General features: G+C 36.8%; 1 protein-coding gene across 11 annotated transcripts in view; it reads left to right on the plus strand.

The window, feature by feature from the left end:
• The window catches only part of FUT8 (fucosyltransferase 8), a 265,395-nt gene extending 254,632 nt beyond the window's left edge, over nt 1-10,763 (plus strand). For 9 of the 11 annotated variants that reach the window (XM_036217871.1, XM_016131252.2, XM_036217867.1 and 6 more), the window contains 2 exons: nt 3,820-3,970; nt 9,480-10,763. In XM_036217871.1, coding sequence (XP_036073764.1) covers nt 3,820-3,970; nt 9,480-9,797 — 469 coding nt within the window. In that variant the 3' untranslated portion in view covers nt 9,798-10,763. The remainder of the gene's footprint in view (nt 1-3,819; nt 3,971-9,479) is intronic. The other 2 variants (XM_036217863.1, XM_036217872.1) reach the window with 2 other exon arrangements.
• Nucleotides 10,764-21,462: the final 10,699 nt, after the last annotated feature.

The following is a 21,462-nucleotide window of genomic DNA, read 5'->3' on the forward strand; positions in this document are numbered from 1 at the left end:
GTAGTGCTACTATAGAGTTAATATTGGGTGTTATGAAAACACATAAAGCAGCAATCCTAATTGGGAACTTATCATAGGATCTGTATGAACTTAGAATTAGTCTTTATTACCATCAGTAAATAAAGGCTGTATAAATATATATAAAAGTAGGGAATGAGTGAGAAGAATAATGTAATCTTAGCTCTGCTCAGATTTCATCTATTCCAGAAATCATCCCCAAATGCTTGACTAAGTGTCCCTCCTCAGTGTATTCCTATTAGTGTATAGCACTTGCTTACTTCTGTCTCCCTCACTAGATTATAAGTACTTTAGACAACAGTACCTAGCTCTTGTAACTAGTGCCCAGTAAATATTGAATTATGTTTATTTGAATCCTATCAGTTTGAAAGCATTTATTAGCCGTTAATCATTTGAGCTATTTGACTATTTAATCATTTGAGCTGTTTGACCATTTAATCTATTTCTTGGTCCCTTTTTTATGTCACAAACGAGGGTTGGGAAGAAAATCAAATTTAGAATGAGAACTATAATGCAGGTGTTTATCCAACTCATTGGATAATAATTTAAATCTTATTTCTACCTCCTGAGATTCAAATTAACCTGATATATAAATTGCTTTTTTTTTTAAGTCTCTGTTGAATATAGACACGCACACATACACACACACTATAAGCAAAAGGCCAAGAAATTCATCAGCCAAGAATAAATCAAGTTATGTAGTTATAATTCTTATATAAGAGTCAGGGATTATATGAACATTTGGTCACAAAACACAATAAAAAATTTTCACAAATACTTTTCCAGTTTGATACCTAAACCTTTTAAAGAGAAACAAAGTAGAAATTGTTCACCATGCTCCTTTCTTTTAAAATACCAAAATGAATTTGTAGCTTGGTTGAAAAAATATTAAAACATTAATTATATCTACTCTCATTTGTTCTTGAATGCCTTACAAGCTTTTTTCCTATTTAATTAGCAAAATAATTTATACTCATTAGAAAATGTAGAAGTTAGTAAGAATACAAGCAAGGAAAAAAATATTACCCACAATCCCATTATCAGTGGCAACAACTGTTTAAATTTTGACATATCCCCTTCAGTCACTTAGTTACACATATTAGTAGTTGATTATATTCTACATAATTTGAACTTTTTTGCTTAATAGAGCAATAGATCCATTTTCGCAGGTCATTTAAACATCTTTTTAAATGACTATCTATCCACTATATGGATATGCCATTGCTCATTTGATTATTCTCCTAATATTGGATAATTGGGTTATTTAATTTTACTCTTAACAAATAATGCTACGATGTGTGCCTAAAATTATCCACATTATTTTCTTAAGCTAGATTTCTAGACTTGGAAGTATTTAGATAAAAGTATATGAGGTTCTTACAACTTTGAGCCATAAAACAGCATTATATATTTATACCAAGCAACCCTTGTCGCACAGTTGGCAGCACTGGATTACGGGAGTTGTAAAACTTGAATTTCCTTTTTTGTGGTCAGCAGCTGGTAACTCCTCTCCCATGGAAATCCAGCAGCAGTTTCCTCCATATTCTTTTATAAATATGGCATTTTATGCATATTTTTCCACCTCGAAAATTCTTTAATTTTCTGAGTCATGAAGAAGACTATCTCTCTCCCTCAGTCTGGAGAAAGATTTCAGAAAAGAAGAATTTGATGTTAGTTTATAATTTCAAGTTAGCCCTTTGTGGGTGATATAAAAATAGGATTTTATAAGGTGGAAGAAGAAAAAAATATTTTTTATCATTACCAATCTCTTTAACTTCACAGTGGAAGAATTCCTCTGTTAATAAGACAAGAAAAAAGTATGCTCATACAGAAAGTTCCATGCTCATTACTGGAGATGCAAAATCTCCCTTTCTAGTTGTTTACATTGTTTCTGTTTGTTTTTTCCACTTTCAGTGTCCTCCTTCAAGGGTCTTTTGCATACAGAGATAAGGCCTGAGGAACTCAGGTGCTCTGATGGTGTAGTTCCAGGGGCCTTTAAGTTAAGAAGGACATTAATGTTAGTGTCCCTTCTCAGTAAAAGGATCACTCTTCTTTGTTTCACCGAAGCACCCAAGCCTTGCTGACAAAGTCAGTCCTTATTTGAGGGTAAAACCTTGAATAAAGGTGTGTTTTAGCAATTCCCCCTCTCCTTCACCCTCCAGCCTTTTCATATTTATTTATTGCTGTTTCTGGCCCATGCCTGTGAATGCAACTTTGCAGGAATCACGTTAAAAATCTTTTTGGTTGCTTTCTTTCTAGAACAAATGTGACATTTCCTTCATCTCCCTGATTCAGAACTGAGGAGGGTAAAATGTCAAAAATAATGAGGCGAAATGGATCTGAACACTGAATACCAGTCTGAAACAGTGCTCAGAGAGTTTGCCTTCACACTCATTATTAGAGGCAATGAGAAAAAGATCCATGGTGACTATGAAATGAAGAGAAATCTGAAGCAGCTGTTAGGGGATTAGGAAAAAGTCCCGGACACAGGTAGCATTCACTTGTTCATGTATTTATTCACATAGCATTGTGTGAAATTCTAGATGCCGTGATGCAAAGAATAATAAGATACAGTCCCAATTTGAGTGGAAACAAACATGTAAACTAACTCCTAATGTTTCAGGGTTTATAAATAGGAGCTATTGTTCTTTCAGCAAATATTTATTGACCCTCTATTGTATTCCAGATTCTTTTCTAGGTGCTGAGAATAATAGAGTGAACAAAGAAGGTGAAATGCTTCTCTTCAGTTAGGGATGATGGAGGTTGGGAATGCATGTAGGCAGTAAATAAACAGTAAATATATATTATGTCAAATGATAACAAGGGCCATGCAGAAAAATTAAGCAGGTAAAAAGCTAGGAATTACCAAAATTCTCACTAACCAGGCTGTATTTGATCAGCAACCCAACGGAAGTAAGGAATAAAGCAAAATGTCTGGTAGAAAAATGTTTATCAACCACAGCCAGTATTTATTGAGCATTTACTACAGGTTAGATGCTCTTCTGATTAAATACTTAATGTATTTAATTCTTACAAAATAATATAAAGTAGGAACAATGATTATCTCCTTTTCATATAACTTCCCAAAGTTTGCAACTTAATTCCGAAGCTCTACCTCACACACTGAGAAAATTTATTCACTCTATACTAGAGTATAATTAAACCTCTAATTCAGAGTACAATCATTTGAACATGGTGGACTTTTTAAAGACATCTTGTTTTAATATTTTTAAATATCCTATCTCAAGACTACAAAAATGTTAATTGGTGGACATTTACAGAAATTTGCTTTCATAAATGTATTAGCGTTACTGTTACTGTTATTGAGTAAGGTGGTGCTTCAAGGATGGCTTTGGAGAAGACAAGTCTGAATTATCATGAATTCTGAATTAAAAATTTAACTTAAGTTTAATCATGATATTTACATTCTAAAGGAAAGCTCAGTGATCAAATGAAAGCAGCTTGACCTCTTAGAGGTCACTCATTATAAAGAAAATAAGAAGCCTTCTGTTTTCAACTCTTTTATAAATTGGGAAGGGAGCTTTGATGCATCTATGTGTATTTTCTGACATGCCCTTAAAATTTAACACACAAGGCACTCCAGAATGGTTTCTTCCCCACTGATAAATTCAAAGATGCTTCATTGATTATTCTCTTCAATGCTGTAATTTTAAAGCTCTCTTTACTGTTAGAGAGGTGCTCATGGTCACAGGAGCAGCTCTGCCTCTTGCTCATGGGATACTACTTCTTAGTGGAATACTTAATATTTTCAGTGATTATGTATAAATTTCTTTTCTTTAGGTATCCCAGTTATGAATTTATTAGTGATAATTCTATCTCTTGGTCAGCTGGACTACACAATCGATACACAGAAAATTCACTTCGGGGTGTGATTCTGGATATACACTTTCTCTCCCAGGCAGACTTCCTAGTGTGTACTTTTTCATCCCAGGTAAGTGATAATAGAGTATTCTTAAGTGGCCAATACCTTTTGGTTATATTGGGGTCAGGAATTTCTTGGTTTTTTGCATTTATTTTTAATGTTAGTTATCATGACTCAGGTGCAATTTTCCTAATATTTGGGAATGATCCCTTTTGTGAAAGCTTGAGAAGATTCCCCCCAAGATAGCTTTTTAAGTGCACTGAATATTTAGTTGTTTACAAGTATGGTTCAATACATCTCCACTGAAGTCAGCTCCTGGGGTTGTTTAAAGTACTTGGCTTGTTCACAGCATTTAACAGAAATAGCAAGTAATTAAGCTTACTTAATACTTTCTGATTTTTGCATACAATCAGTATACAACCAGAATTTATCCATTTCTACACATCAGTGCACTGATACTGAGAGGCTTAAATGCCCAGCATTTTGTTTTACTTGATTGCTTTATAGAAAATAAGAAAGAATAAATATAATTCCTCAAGTCCTATTACATTTCTACCAAGCAAGAAACTGTACATTAAATTTAGCAATACCATAATACAATTATTCTTTTAGTTTAATTGTTGCAGATAATTACATGTTATGTGTTTGGTGTATGTATTTTTACAAGTAGTCCAATCAGCCTTATATTCCCAGTGGAATATCAGCATAGCGATGTTTACTGTGGATTTTGTTCTGCTCCTTCATTTATGTGCATATTATTGGTTAGTTCATTCGGTAATTTGTTAAACTTTGTGTGCTCAGAATTATACCAGGTGCAGAAGGGATTTCAAAGGAGATGAAGATACAGATCTTGCCTTGGTCCAGAATCTAGTGAGAAAAATACTCATGAAATAACTAGAGAACAATTACCAAGAAATATAAATCCCATAAGAATGATATATGCCTAAAAGCTTAGAAGAAGTAGAGAAAAGAAAATGTGAGTAGGAAAGCCACATCATTTTCACGGGAATATGCTTCAGAGAATATAAAGAAATGGACAGTTTTCTGTAATGTGACAGTGCATATTGTCACAATAGGATGGCGATATGGTTTTAGAAAGGGTACCTACCCCAGCAAAGGCTATATGAGTTTCTTCAATATGGAGTAAGAAAACAACTCACTACTCAAAAAGAGCTACACAGATCAGGAGTCACATAGGCAGCAATCCTAGTTAGATGGGGAAACTTCGTTGGCCTTTAAGTTCCCGTGAAGGCATCCACTGCTGATGTTTCTCCTTAATTGGGGTGACGATCCTGTCTTTGAGAAGCTCCCTTTACCATTCTCAAGAGTCAGGTTGTGGGGGAGGGATAATAACTACTTGATCTCTGTCAACTGTTTTGACAATCTGGCTATGTGCCTACCTGATGCATATAACAAGTGTATATAACTAGTAACAACCTCCAAACATTTTTGAATGCTTGTTAGAATAAGTAAATCAGGAGTCACTTTTCAAGATGTACCACTTCCTCTATAGGCCCAGACTTTAGGCTTGTCTAAAGTCTATTCCTCTAGTCAAGGAAGACTTTTTGTTTTTAAAATTTCATAGTTTCAATTAAAATATTGCCAATATTGGCATTTTGGGCCAGATAAATTGTTATGAGGCACTATCCTGTGCATTGTGGGATACCTAGCAGCATCCCTGGCTAATAGCACCCTCACCTAAAGTTCTGACAACCAAAAATGTCTCCAGACATTATCGAATGTCTGATGTGACGGAGGGCAGGGGCAAAATTGGCCTTGTTGAGAAACATCGCTCTAGTTATAAGCCTTAAAATTAAATAAATATACACATGTTGGAACATTTACCAACCTTACAGGTAGGTAGGCACTGAGACTTACAGGAATATGTTCTATGCTTTGTTTTCCTTCTTCCAGCGTTAAACTCACCATAGTACAAAATTACTTTCTTTTAATTCTTTTTTTCCCTGTATATGCTCCCTATTGTTGAATTCCAAATTCACACTCAACACAGCGGGCCTCACTACACTTTGAATCAGATTTTAGAATATACAGAGGGGAAAACCAGATAGTACATTCATTTTATTCCAGACAGATGGCTCTGGATAGGAATTTTCATTGAGGTACGGCTCATGAAACAACAATGGATACTGTTTCCTCATTGAATAGCAAAACAAAGGAGTTTACAGGAATAATGCACAAATATCCCATCATCATTCATTGAGACGAGAACCCACTTCTAACTTTTCACACTGGGAGACCCTCCCAGCCCTGTCTGTTTTGACAAATAAGTAAGACCTCATCTTCTCTGAGAAAGCTTTGGAGGCTCAGGTAAACTCAGCTGGTTGCTCCTCGGGGATAAAATTCAGACTAATGAACTTTATGCTCTTTTTAATTTTTTTTAATACACTCATATCTGTATTTTATCCTTGGTCAGAATTTTTATTCTTTGCTATTACTGTGTGCTTAGTGGTGTTCTAAAAATAATATAGTGCCATGTCAACACAGAATGAAAGAAAACATATAACATGTGGCCAGCCGCTGCATTATAAACTAAAGAGCTTGCCCCTCTCAGTCATGCCACCTCTCAAGTGTCAAATCTGAGTTTAACATCAGCTGAAAGCCTTCATTTACCTGCCACATTATTTGGATTTGTAAAGCCCAGAGAGGAAACCTAGGATGATTAAATGCAAACATCAACATTATAGTAATCTTTCTAGCTTTTTGCAATAAATTGCCCCATTGTTAATATATAGAGAATGTGTTACCCAGAGTATTATATAAGGATCTTAAGGATTAAATATTCCCTGTGGCCTTGCATCTCCACTACTGGGTTGGTATCATATAAAGAAAATTTGCTAATTACTCAGAATATTATATATGGATCTTACGGATTAAATATTCCCTGTGGACTTACATCTCCACTGCTGGGTTAGTATTATGCATGGAGCTGTATTCATTCAACAGATACTTACTGAGTGCCTACTATGTGGCAGACACTGTTCTAAGTATTTATCGTAACGCAGTTTAATGTATGGTTGATAGCCAGAAGGAGCGTTAATTGTAGCTCTGCCATTACTAGCTCATTTTTTTCATTTAAAAAATTTTTTGGAAATTTAGTTAATCTTCCTGTGGCTTGTTTCTTCGACTATACAATGTGAATAATAATAATAACCACCTTATAGCGTTCTTATGAGTTTTTGAGTCTGAAAAGAGAGTACACGCAAGTGCACTATTAGAACAGTGCCTGTACCATTATCTGTGCTCATTAAGCTCAGCTGCTATCATTATCCTCATTATGAGAAGGATAAAGGGCTTTACACAGGTTCACCTCAGTGTCTGAAATTTCTACAATTTGTTATTTCTTTGGCTTAGGAAAATACACGTGTTATCTAGCAGACTAACACATCAATAACTATTGGTATCAGAATGTAAACTGATAATTAGGAATATTCCCCCAAAAGGAGGTCCCTAAGAGGATGGGACTGAGGGTAATGTTTTCTTTATGAGAGTGAGATATTTAATAGGTGAGAGAAGGAAATACATTAGGGTTCATTGCTACAGTGGATGTTGTGGTCATCCCAAGGGCAATACAAGGTCATGCATTTCTGGCTAGGGATAATTGAAGAGTGGGTGGAGGGGCCCTAAAAAGAAGACTCCCAGGTTTGTCTGAGGCTGGCCTTGGCCTTATGTTTTATTTTTCTGGTGTTAACAATCCAAACATGGAGAACAAAGTCTGCAAGAGAAAATATGTTTTGCAGTTAGCTAGCACACCCAGACTGCTTGGGTTCAAAGCCTACATCTTAGGCAAATTCCTTAACTGACCTTTGATATCTGTAAAATGGCCATGATCGAATTATATGGTGCTACTGAGACGATTAAATTAGATAATACCTAAAAACAATGTCCAACAGCAAAAATTCAGTAAATATTAGCTGTATCATTTTTATTATACTTCACTATTATTGGAGTGCTTTGTTTTAATTATTTAGTTTCTTCCTTTCCAGAATCTCCACTCAGTTTTGTTTGCAGCTTTGGCTGAATTTAAAGTTCAAGTTCCATATCTTTTTGAGCCTCATTTAGTTATAGTCTCAGTGTTCTACCAGTTATTTTAATTGTACCATGACATTCCTATTATGAAATTAGTTTGTTAATGAAGTAGCAAACTCAAATGCAGAGTCATTATCTTGGTTCTATATCTAGTTGAAATTCTAGCACTAGAATTTGGATAGATCACTTAATCTCCTTGTAATTTAGTCCCTATTTTCAAAATTAAAAACATTCTCTAAACCTCATTTGCACATTATATACAGCCTTTGAAAAGCACCCCTCAAGTTCCTAAAATTCAGATTCTTTAAGAAGTTAAGATGCTGATTAAGATACGGATTCCATTTGCTTATAACAGTTAAGAATGAGCATCTCCATTCAGTTTTTGACTTAAGGGATGCCAAAATTTTAAAGGATTTCTGGGTAATCCTAAATTGCTCTGACCAGATTAACACTTAGTATTAGTAGTATCATTTTAACTAAATGCAAGCATGTTGGTATAGGGACAATAAAACTTCATTAACTGAGATAACCACAACTGGAAATTTAAGAAAATGTGACCTGAGTTGAGTTCTCTGTTCACAACGTATAATGGAAGGATTTTCTAAGGAAAATTATAGGATTTTTTCATCTTTCTTAAAAAGGTTTCTGAAACCCATATATGCTATAACGAATGTATTTATTAATTGCTTAAAATGTTATTCCTCCATGGAGATAGTTACAGTCTAACTTTATCACCAAGCATTAAGCCCAAGGAATGAAGCTCAGATTGTGGAATTTTAGCTGCCATCCAGTGGGCATGGTAGGTATTCTTTGGGCAGTGGAATCTATTAAGTAGCCTTAAATGCATCAGGTAGATGCATCTTCCCCAAAGCCTAGTCCATCTAATTTTAGTCCTAGAATGCTACTATGTACATAGCACACCTAAAACTCTTTAGAATAGAAATGGAAGATATGTTTTAGCTCACTTGCCATTGCTAATCGACTGTCAGTAATTACATGAATTTCTGTTGAGAACAGTTCTGAAACCAAGTCCACCTTAGCAGAAAAGAGTATGTGATTGATTAACACTGGATGAAGGTGAGGGAGCAGCAGCATTTTTATATTATCTAATCCTAATTCTGAACCTTCAATCCTTCAAAAGCACAAACTATGCCCTACTTCTTTAGTACCTCCAGTGCCAAACATGGAGCACTGTATGGCTCTCAATAAGCATTTATTAAAATTAATTGATTCATATTCTTAAAGTACTTTGCGCTGTATGCATTTATTTTCTCCCAGAGACCTTAGTTGTAATAATCTTGTATGCCAAAAATAAATAAATAAATAAATAAAAGACACAAGCACAGAGATGAAGAATGACTCATACCATCATCTGAGAGACAATAGACTGAAAACTCGTGACGCAAATCCACTACTTCTCATTCTCTCAGTCCCAGTCCCAGTCTAGTTCTAGTCTCTGGCCAAGCGCTTTCAGTTTGCAATGAAGGAGATCTTACTTATACCAACAATTTTTTTTTAATTCTTTCCCAAGGTCTGTCGAGTTGCTTATGAAATCATGCAAACACTGCATCCTGATGCCTCTGCAAACTTCCATTCTTTGGATGACATCTACTATTTTGGGGGCCAGAATGCCCACAACCAGATCGCCATTTATCCTCATCAACCTCGAACTGCAGACGAAATCCCTATGGAACCTGGAGATATCATTGGTGTGGCTGGAAACCATTGGGATGGCTATTCTAAAGGCGTCAACAGAAAACTGGGAAGGACGGGCCTGTATCCCTCCTATAAAGTCCGAGAGAAGATAGAAACGGTCAAGTACCCCACATATCCCGAGGCCGAGAAATAAAGCTTAAGATGGAAGAGAAGGACAACTAAACTCAGTTCAAACCATTTGAGCCAAACAGTAGATGAAGAAGGCCCTGACCAAACAACACAGGGTTAAATGACTAGACACCTTCAAAACCAAGAGCTACTGGGAACTGACACAGGTTTCGTTGGTGGAATTCATCTTTAACAAGGGCCACAATGCCCTCAAACTCATGTACTCACATATAACATACAAACAGGTTTTCTACTTTGCTCCTTCTTTCAAGATTATGTCTTCATGAAAAAACACTGCCATATTGTGTAATTTAAGTGACACAGACATTTTGTGTGAGACTTCAAACATGGTGCCTATATCTGAGAGACCTCTGTGACCTAAGAGGAAGACCTGAATAGCTCCCTACTGTGGGGAGGTTGCTTCTTAGCCAGTGGTGGTCTTGTCACCACTGAATGCACTCCAGTGAACAGATTCAGAATGAGAATGGATGTTTTTGTCAGGAATTTTTTTATTTTAAGTAATTGCATCAGTTCATCCATTTCATCATTAATAAGTGAAGGATACATCAAAATGAAATATTTACACTCCATCAGGAACTTTTGTAAAACAATGCCATGAACAGATTTCTTTAGTACTCAGTGTTCCTGGACATTCTCTTTGATAACAAAAAATAAATTTTAAAAAGAGGAATTTTGTAAAGTTTCTAGAATTTTGCATGTTGGATGATGTGGTGGTCAGTTTAATAGTGGGAAGACAATGGTAAAAGAAAAGTTTTATAGTTTTTCTGCTTTAATTTTTTTTCTGTTTGAGTGACTAATCAGGTCTTAGATCAAAGAGTCATTGCTCTATTTTAACACTGAAAACGGTTTTAGCTGGTGCATATTACACAGTTGCTAAGAACACTCTCTGGGAACTTTTATTCTCTTATTTTGGACATTGTTTATTTGTTTCAATTGAATTAAATCATCATACTCCTTGCCCTCAGAGGAACTATCACCTCCATTTACAAACTAACAATTTCAAGCTTATTGATAACCTTTCTTACTGTGGCTCTTGTCACTTTTTGTGAGTTGGTTCCTCTTGTTTTATCCTGGAACCAATTTAGACCTTTCCTTTCACATCCTGCTTTTGAGAATACCGGGAATCTTTGGGGGTGGGAAGATGGTTCTCTTTCTGAAACACATGTCTCACAGTATGTTGAGTTCGGTGAACAAAAGAGAGAGGAACCAGTGTGATACCCAAGATGAGTCTTCCAAACTCTTCATTTTAGTGATTTTGTGTTAGAATCACTTTAACGGACAAGACTCTGACACTCTCCATGCTCTCCCTGACCATCACTTTTCTCCATGTGAAAACGCTTTCTATTTTATGTAGCCTTTCTGCCTCCTTGGATGCCTGGCAGGAGTATTTCATAGTGTGTGGTCTACCTTCTGAAAGAAAAAATTGATCCGTGTGGGAACCAGTAACAGGTCTGTTGTCGAATATTAGGAATCCCAGACAGAAAAGCTCCATTCTTTACATCCTCACTAAATGAAAAGACCTGTATGCAAAATCTCCCCACCAAACCCCTAAATTCTTTCTCCCTTTCCAGTCAAGTCTCTCAAAAAAGCTAAAATTACCTGTAGTGTCACTAAGCAATTTTCAATTTAGTTTTGGTGGAAATAAAAGTCATTTGAAACAAAAGTCTCCAACTGACAGAGGTACTCGGATATGAGTCATTTTCTAATTCGCATCTCCCTTGTCATCAGAACATCAGTAACTGTGGGTTACTGATAATAACTGCTTTATATTTCTCTGTAGAGTTCTTGTTTTTATTCATTGTAAATATGTTTTTCTTTACTTCATTGGACATAGTTATAACTTTTTAAAAATCCGTATCTGCTAAATCTAACATCTGAATCATCTCAGTTAGGCTCCGTCATTTGTCTTTTCTCTAGAAAGCAATATTTTTTCTGGTTCTTCAAACGTTGAGTAATTTTAGATTGTTTCTTGAATGCTATAAATGTTTACGTTGTGGATTCTGTCACATTTCTCTGAAGAGTGCTGATGTTTTGTTGTTGTCGTTGTTTGTTAGCAGGCATTTAATTTCAGTCAAACTGTAAACTGTGTCTTGGGGAGCAGCTCAAATCTCAATTCAGTTATTTTATGTTTAGTTGGAGTCTGTCCTGTACATGTATGGTTCAAAGAAAGCCAGAGACGTGGGTAGAGTTTATGCACAGAATTTGGGGCTCTCTTTCTTTGGCTATCTTCTGAGATTTCCTCCCTTGCTTTCCAGCATTTGTGGTTACTCTGATGCTTCAACCAGAAAGACTCCAGTTTTCAATCAGTCTAAAAGCCATAACAATGAGAAACACATTGTGCCATTCCCTTCTTCTACATTTCAACTCTTCTCTAGAATTCACCTGGTTTTTGTTTTTTGGGTTTTTTGTTTGTTTGTTTGTTTGCTTGCTTGCTTGTTTTATTTAGTCTCCAGTACCTTCAAGTAATTTTTTGTATTTTGTCAGACGTTTGTAGTTGTTATCCATTGGAAGATCTGTTCAATAGGCACTTAAACTTCACCATACAGGAAGTGAAACTCTGAGGCAGAGACGAAAAAACATTATAGGGGAGGGAGGAGCTTAGTCCTATGACAGCCTCTATGTAGACTCTGGCTTTAATAGCAAAAGAGCCAGTAGGTTCAAGCAGGAAGGAAGATAAAGAACGAACCAAAATGTTAAATATGCAGGTGTGGATAGCTAATAAATACTGCTGACCACATCTTACTTAAAAGGTTTTCTGAGCTACTTTTTTTTTGCAAATCATTATATACATGTTGGGAGGGCTGACATTTTCTCACCACCATTGTACTTTTTTGATGAAGACCTGGAACTTAAAAACTCTGTATGGTTTTGAATTGAGTAACCAGTGCTAGATTAGGAAGATTTGGGTCTTTTCCTTGTTATAAGACTCATTTCTAAAAGAGCATTATGTAAAACCAAATTATTAGCCTCAACTCATTGAATGTGGGTAGCAGAATCCTGTGTATTAATGACAGAGCAGTTCCAAAAGGTCTTACCAAGGCTTTCCTGGTCCTACCACTCAAGTCTGATTGAGTACTGAGGTGGACTTACAGAGTTCATGCCTATCTCAGCCCTGTCCATGGTTTCTCTGTGTTCTAGATGAATAAGAGACCAGTTACTTCCCTCTCTGTTTTTCTCTATGACATAGAGCCTTGCCTCTTTTCTGGGTTCCCTATTAAGAAGATTGAGAACATGAACAGACTCAGCTTCTGATGGGGTGGAGGGTTAAAAGAGAAAAAGCACATTTAAAAATCTATCTCGTATTGTTATCATTTAGTTCTGAGAGAATATAATCACTGTATATTCAGTAAGAGGGGAAAGTACTGGAGTCTAAATGATGCTTCAATCTCCTTTACCCTTACTCAAGGGGAAACAGACCAGTCCTCTTTGACCATAGCTGACTGCCTGATATTTCATTTGTTCTCCCGGGAGGCCATGCAATAGCCAGGATTGGTACACCTGTAACAGAATAGATGTGTGGTTTGGGGTTTGATGAATTTCGGAACTTGGCTTTAACACCCTAATTTATGCCAGATACAGGCTCTAGAGGATTTTTAAAATGCATTGCCCAGAGGGAAGCACAAAGGAGAATTTGCCTCTATATTTACTGGTTCTTGGCAGCAATCTTCCTTGTGGGAACATGGAGGAGCTCCAGGATCCTTGGCAGGTCAGAGGCAGACCTTGGCAAGTTTTTTGGCTTTAACTGTCATTGACATTAAGAATGTTTGAGTACTTGCCTTTTTTTTTTTTAAATATATATATACAAGTCAAAATCTCAGACTCAGGACCCACTCAGCTATTCTGCCTTGCCATCTCCAGTCTGGTTCAGGTGTTATCTGCTTTTTGCTCTCCTGAGTCTTAAATAAGATAATCTTGATTTTGGATTCCTACTACCTTTACAGAGAATGATCTCGTGAATGGTCCCTCTGTTAGTATTCCATTCCTCATGCAATTCCTATCATGATTACTTGCACAGACTAGTTTTGTCATTGGCATCTCCAAGATAGAAGGGGAACTAAATATCCCCTTGGACAGTTTTAGGTAAGATCTGAGGTATAATGAAGCTAAGATACTATGCATTCATAATGATTTAGGCTAAAGATTTCAAAGATTTTCACAAATCAGTGTCAACTACGCTCAAGGGGAACATAGCTAGGGCATTTTTTTGTATAAAACTATGTCAATCTGGACAAAGTCTGCACTTTTTTAAAAGCAATGTATTAAAGGCCATGGCCATAGCCATTTGATGTTTTGGGAAGAAAGCCAGGAAGGGAATTCTGAGATCCTACTGACCTCCTGTCATCTGTAACTGTTCTCTATAACCTCCCCTCCCAGTCAATGTCTCATAGAGGCTATTGTACCCTAACTGCCTGTGTGGGCAGAGAAAAGGCCATTGACAAAGGAAAGAGCAGCATGTTTATTCATTACCCAGCTGGGTATGAGAGCATGTGTGGAGGCTGGGAATGTGCAGATAGTTCAGACTGTGGGTGTGGTCAGCAGCCTGAGGAGTACTGGGACTGAGTTTCTGGCTAGTTCTAACTTCCCTAGTAGATTGCATTCCCTGAGAATTTCTGGCCCAACAAAGGGAATGGAGGGTAGTGAGTGCAAAAGCAGGCCTAGTTCTCAATTTTGTCTCACACAGTTCCTCTAAGCAAGTAATGTCTCTGTGTCTCAGATTCTCTAGGGGAAAGATCAACAGCACACGCTGAAGATCACTGAACTGGGATTCAGAACACCTGGCCTTCTCATTTTGACTGTCATTAAATGTAGGCAGGTCAAATTATTTTTCAGAGCTCTATTTTCTTCATCTATGGAATGAATTGGTTAGATTTAATCAGGGTTCACAAATGGTATTGTGTGGTTGAATTCCATGTGTCTAAAGTGGGTAGTTACTACTCAGCTGATAATTGTCCTAAGGACATAATATGCCCAAATCTTTGTTTTGTTTTTCAAGATGAGCAAGATCTATTTTTATGACAAATTGTCAGATTTTTTAAATGAGCTAATTCAAAAAATATGTAAAACACTAAGGAGGGCAAAGACGACATCTGTGGCTACTTTTGGTCCATGGTCCCTTAGTTTACAACCTCTGGACTAGATCTAGAAGGTTCTTTTCTGACTTCAAGATTCCATCCATGGAAAGGATTGGTAAGATGGGTAACAGCTGCACAATGCTTTCAAATTCAATTGCTGCATATGTCCCAATTTTTTGGTAATGTCTGCTTGGCTGGCTCTGATCCTAGTCTCAGAAGTAACTTAGTATGCTAAAGGACAGCTGTACCGTGATAGTTCATACCCTGGGCCCCTCTCAGACTTGACCTTGACAATCTAAAGCAGTTCTGTTTCAACTGCCCTGACCACCAATCTTGATTTCCTACACTCAGGCTCACAGACTGGTGATGTCAACAGGCCACAAGTTGAGGTGCCTCCTGCTTAGGGAGTTACTACTATTACACTCATTGCACCCAAATATCAGGACATTAGAGTATGCTTCAAGTCTCTGGTTCTCACTATACAGAGCAGTGTCAGGCCTCTTGGTGTCTTGGTGGTATTTAAGAAAGTATAGTGGACTCGAAGATGCTGAATGGTTGAATATGAGCAGATTTTTGCTTTTTTAAAAATGAGAAAATAGATTACCAACATATAGATTGATAAGTTTGACAAGTCATGAGTGAGATTTTAGATTCGTTTATTAAAAAATTAACAGTGATTAACTATGTAAGAAGCAGACGTACCAGACCATTTCTTGTTCTCCATATGAGAATTATAATAATGGCTAACATTTATTAAGCATTTTCTATGTACTTGGAGTTTCTTCTAAACCGTTTACCTGAGTTGCTTTATAATCATCATAATCATAAGGTAAATACTATCATTACCTTCATTTTATTGAATAGAAAACTGAAGCCATAAGTATTAAATAATTTGCCCATGGTGATAAAGTTAGAGTGGTAGAGCCAGGATGCAGATTGCCTTGCTTTTAACCACTTCGAGGAATACTCTGTCTATAGATATTGCCTCTAGGATTTCAGCATGGCATTAACGACGTTATTGTGGACAAGAGAGAATAACTGAGACTGCATGAGCATAGGTAGTTGTGTTACGATTAGCTATATTTAGTCAAAAGTTTTTATTAACTCAAGTCTCTGCTGGTTTGCCATAAAGCACTATCCTTATACACATAGTTTATTAATGCTTTGAAAAAGGACATTGATGGGAACAATATGATATAGCTAAAAGTATGAGTTCTCTCATCAAGTCCTGCGTCCTCTCCCTATTGACACTGTGACTTTGAGCAAATAACAATCATTCTATACCTTCATTTGCCCATCAATTTAATGAAAATAGTAATAGTAACTACTGCACAAGGTTTTTGCGAGGGTTAAAAAAGTTAACATATACAAATCTCTTAGCCCAGTGCCTGTCACAAAGCTCAACTAATGTGAGGCATTGTCACTATTCTTATTACATTGTTATTATATTTTTTTAGTGACCAAAAGCTGAGATAATAGTAAATTACATTGTTTGAGAGGATCTGGATCCCTAAAAGTTGCTTAGAAATTGAAATGAAGGGGTAACTCTAACATATACTCAGGGCTGAAAATCACTGCATTAGATAATGAATACTGGAGTACCTAACATACTGTACAGCTTACAAATGTAGTTTATTCTTAGATCCAGAAGGCCAAGCATGCCTCAGTTCAGCCTGTGGGAGATGGAACTAAAGACTTAGAAAATATAGTCGCTCATAAATTTAGTATTGCCAATAGTGTGCTGTGACTCCCCCTCCCATTCTACCCTACCCCTCAAAAACAGAAATCTTCAGATAGGGAAGATATTGGACTCTTGAACCTTACCTTGAATACTGTGCTTGGTACTCCATGACAGTATCTTCAGATATTGGCGAGGCTGCTATGTGAAAAAGCAAGTTGGGTTGTTTTATGTGACTGTGGTGTGCAGGAGCAGCAACAATGAGAGTAAGCTTAACTCAACATATGAAAGAACTTCCTAATTGTTGATAATGACACGAGCTAATATAGGTGACAGCTTTCTGTCCTTGCAGGGATATCTAAGCAAAATTGGATGCCAAAGGGAACCTTAAGCATGTAACAGGTTAGATAACCTCCAAGTTCCCTTCTAGCCCTAAATTTCTAAAAAAGATCATGGATTTATGGTCCTGTTGTAGAGACTGAGATTCCAACAAGGTCATGAGTGGTGCCAACCTGAAGCTAACTGGGTTAGAAGCCTGGACAGCTCGATCTGGCAGCAAGAGGAACAAGCCTATCTGTTTGCTAGACTAGGTGACTAGGTCTTTTTGTAGGTCTCCATTTTTCAATCAATTAACTTAATTTCTTACCTAATGTGACAGGCTTTGCAAACCTACCTGTTTAAATTTGGTAACTCTTGCTTCTTTTATTTCTCATCTTTGTTTCCTGGTAAAGTTTGTTTTCATCTAAACTAAGGGAAGAGGAGTTTCTAGAAACAAAGGCCAAGAGAACTGAGGAGTCAGTTTCCTTGGAGATCAAGAGTAGGGGTGATATCATCTTCTGGACTAGATCTAACTTCTTCTTTCCCATTCAAGAAATCAAAGCAAATGTGAGTCCCTTCAGATCTATTTCTTTAAGTAACATCCATAAACATTGGAGATTGTTTGCAACCATACCTGACAATTGATCACTTTATAGTGGTAGGTTACCAAACCAAGAATGAGAACATCTGATATGTGTTAAAATTAAAGAACGAGGGATTTGAAATCAGTTCTGTTTTCAAGTTTTGGCTTCTTACCTATCAACAGGTTCAATCTAAGTGATGTAATGCCCTTTCGAGAAATTCTTATTGATAGTTCAAATAACCGTTATTCTGTAAGTCGATAATTGGCAAGCTATTACCCACCACCTTCTTTTTTCTAAGTAGAGTTCTATTGGAACACAGCCATAACCATTCAATTACACAGAGTCTGTGGCTGCTTTCAGGCTGCAACAACAAAGTTGAATAGATTGGGCAGACTGACTGTAAGGCCCCCAAGACCTAAAATATTTACTGTCTGGCCTTTTACAGGAAAAAAAAAAAAAAAAGCTACTATAAGGAGTCCTATGTTTTAGATTCAAATTGACAATCCAAAGGGGCTCAACATCTCGAACACTGTTTGAATCATCAGAGAAAAATTTGGTTGGGAATAGTAGTATGTTAAGGCCTGTACTACTCTATATGGTACCTTTGTGCAAACTGGATAAAGGTGCTCCTTTAGACAATTATTGTAATATTCATATTTTTATAACAAGACTCTTACCATCTGCCATAAAATTACTTCATAAATATGCAAATCTATAATGTTTAAAATATGAATTGCACTCCTCTGTCTAACTGTATTCAGCAGCCCAATATAGTACTATCATCTGGTAACAAGAACACTACTTAGAGTCAATAATAGACCTAGGTTCTTCTTCCAGCTCTGAAACTAACCTGCTGATGTCATAGGCAAGCCACATAAAATCTGTCTAGGCCTCAGTTTTCTTATCGTTAAAATGGAAATAGTTGAAAGTTATTTTGAGAAATTTAGTAGACATAATACTTACAATTATATTTTGGACAGCTTCTATAGTTCTAGAACTGTAGTTAGTCCTGAAGAGAATGAAATTAGTTTAAAGAACTTACAATCTAACTGGAAAGTTGTGCACATATGAACTGCACTAGAAACTTACAATGTAACATAAAAAGGTATGTACATTTGAATAATTAGAACATTAGTAATACTGGTTTGCATTTACTGACCTCCTACTCTATGCCAGATGTTGTACTAAGCCCTTAACATGCTTCTACACATCAGCCATATGAGGTTAGTTATTATTATCCCCATCTTAAAGATGAGGAAAAATACTAACTAGCATTTATTATTCATTTACTACGTTCTAAATACAATTCTAAGTGCTCGGTATATTTTAACACATTTCATCCTCATAATACACTATGAGATATATACTATTATTATTCCCATTTTCATATGAGGAAATTTATTCAGAGATTAAATTAGTGCTTTCCAATCTTTTCCACATGATTGCACACAAAATTCTAATATTTGTTTGGCATTCCAGGATAAATTTGAAGGTATTTGGGGCACCTATATGGGGCTTTGTGAGAAACTCAGCACATCTATTTTAATAATTTGACTGAGATGATTCAGTGGAGGATTAGGAGAGGTATACGTGATATAGTCAACTCAGGATACTCTCTGGCCCAGGGAGGGGTGGGTACTAAGTGTAAAGTATGCAATAAAATAACAAAGACTGTATTTAAGAAATCTCACAGGGAACCATACAAATAGTGTTCAAATATAACTTCAACTGTTTAAAATTATTTAAAAGATTGCTTTAAATATTTTATCATAAGAGAATTTACAACCAATAGCATTTTCTGGTGCATCTGCAACCTGTTGGCGCTTGACACACTCAGACTTAAATCACCGGCAAGGCAAATGGGTGATAGGTGGTTGAGTAGAACCAAGACTTGCATCCAGGACTGTCTGGCTTTTAAGTCTATTCTTTTAGCCTCCATACAATCTTGCCCTTCTCCGGTGACAAGCCAAACTGTGTGACCCATACTCCATTTGATTATCCGGGCTTACTCTAAGAATGAACTTATTATCCATAATCTTCAACTAACTTTGTCCCCTTACCCAATTCTCCAACAATTTTAGAACTAGCATTCCATAGTCGTTTCCATTCATTCTCTACCCATAGTCATAACAGGAAGTAGACGGGCAGATGAGACAAGTGAAGATTCTGTGAGTTGAGAGGTAGCAGACTGCCCCTGTGCTCTGGAGATATTGCTTGGGCCCATTCTCTGTGAGCCTCTGCTTGCCTGTGTTCACAGGAAGTTTAGTTTTAGAAGTATCCATTCTCAACTCAGCCTGCTTTGCTCACACAGAGATGCCAGATTATAATAAATGGATACTTAAGCTGTCACCAACCCCTAAATGCAGGAGGAACTCTAGATATGATTCTATTTGACTTCTGTGCTTCACAAGATACACCTCTGAGCAGAAACAATTTCCCTGATGTGCTTCAGATCACCTCCCTGTTCAGGTGAGTATTCTATGACTGAAATTGATGTTGGAAATACATATACATATATGTATACATATAGTTTTAATATGAAGCTTGATATTGCATGTGTGTTATACCTAATGGTGGTTTGTCTAATTTCCAAGCCCACTTGCATTTAAATTCCATAACTCCAGGCTTCTGCAAGGTGGGGAAAGCTGAAGGAGTTTGAAGATGCAGATGGTATTTTATTCCTGGCTTTGTCTGGCATGCTGAATGACTGGTGTGCAGGTGGTGATATGTGGCAGGACATCTGAGGCAAGGTTAGTGACCCATTAAGGTGTCCTGAGCTCTGATTAGAGAGAGCGTGGAGCCAGCAGAGCTGTCAGCATTCAGTTTCCTTTTGATTAAGGTCTACCTCGTAACCCCTGGAGGCCACTTATCCTTCCCACCTCTAAGAAAAGACAGAGTTAAAGCCTGAGGTCATTGCTTAGTGGAAGCCCCAGGAGCTGATTGGACCAGAAAGGGCCTCTGTCAGCAGTCATTCCATTATCAGACTCCTCTACTGACAGGTGAGCTCATGCCCTGTGATACACAGAGCTCCTAAGCTAAAATGCCTCTCAGGGGAGCAGCTTCTCAAGAAAGAGTGAAGATACTTATGGAAATCCACTGGTGAGGTAGGGAGGTCAGGGGAAAATAAGATTATTAATTATTGTGGTCACTTTGGCTGTTTCAATGGTGAGGGTTTTTTGGTTTTTGTTTTTTGTTGTTGTTGTTTTGGTTTGGTTTTTTGAGCCCATGCTGGAGGATATGGCATCCTAAATAAGAGTTCTGTTTTCTATTCTCGCTGTGATTCAGTCGAGCTTATCTCAAAAAGCTTTAGTTGATAAGCTCCTCACTCAGCTGCAGCTTCTTAAAGAGAAAAATTATATTTTATTCATCATGGTATTTCTAGACACAGTGACTGGCACACAGTAAGTGCTTGAAAATGTACTGTGCTGAAATAATTATAGATTTAATGATGCAATATCTTGGATTTGCTTTAAAGTAATATGGGAGGAAGGAAGAATTGGGTAGAAGTAAAGATGAAACAGGATTGACCATGAGATGAAAACTGTTTAGGCTGAGCAATATGTCATGGGGGTTTGTTACACTATTCTTTCTAGTCTTGTTCAATATATTCAATAATAAAAAGTTTTTATTAATATCTGACTTATGTATAAAAAATGTTGCAAGATGTGCCAAAGACTGGCTCAGCATTCTTCACAGGCTCATCTTTTTCCAAGGCACATAGCTAGATTGCACTTTGTAGTTGGGCCATGTGACTTAAGTTCTAACCAACAGAATGTGAACAGAAGTGCTGTCAGTTTATTACAGTTGTGACCCTTATTCTGCATTATCCTCAAATCTTCCTCTTATCCCTTCCCTCTAGGCTAGATATAAAACATTAGTGAAGAACTCTGAACTCCTAGGCAATAGTGGAACCTTAGGTGAATGAGCCTAGATCTCTGAATGACTTCATGGAGCAGAACCACCACTTACACTCTGCTGAAATAGACTGTGCTATGACAGAGATAAGCCTTTAGTGTG

This window comes from Rousettus aegyptiacus, unplaced genomic scaffold, assembly GCF_014176215.1.
Source record: "Rousettus aegyptiacus isolate mRouAeg1 unplaced genomic scaffold, mRouAeg1.p scaffold_m13_p_3, whole genome shotgun sequence".
Taxonomy (NCBI): domain Eukaryota; kingdom Metazoa; phylum Chordata; class Mammalia; order Chiroptera; family Pteropodidae; genus Rousettus; species Rousettus aegyptiacus.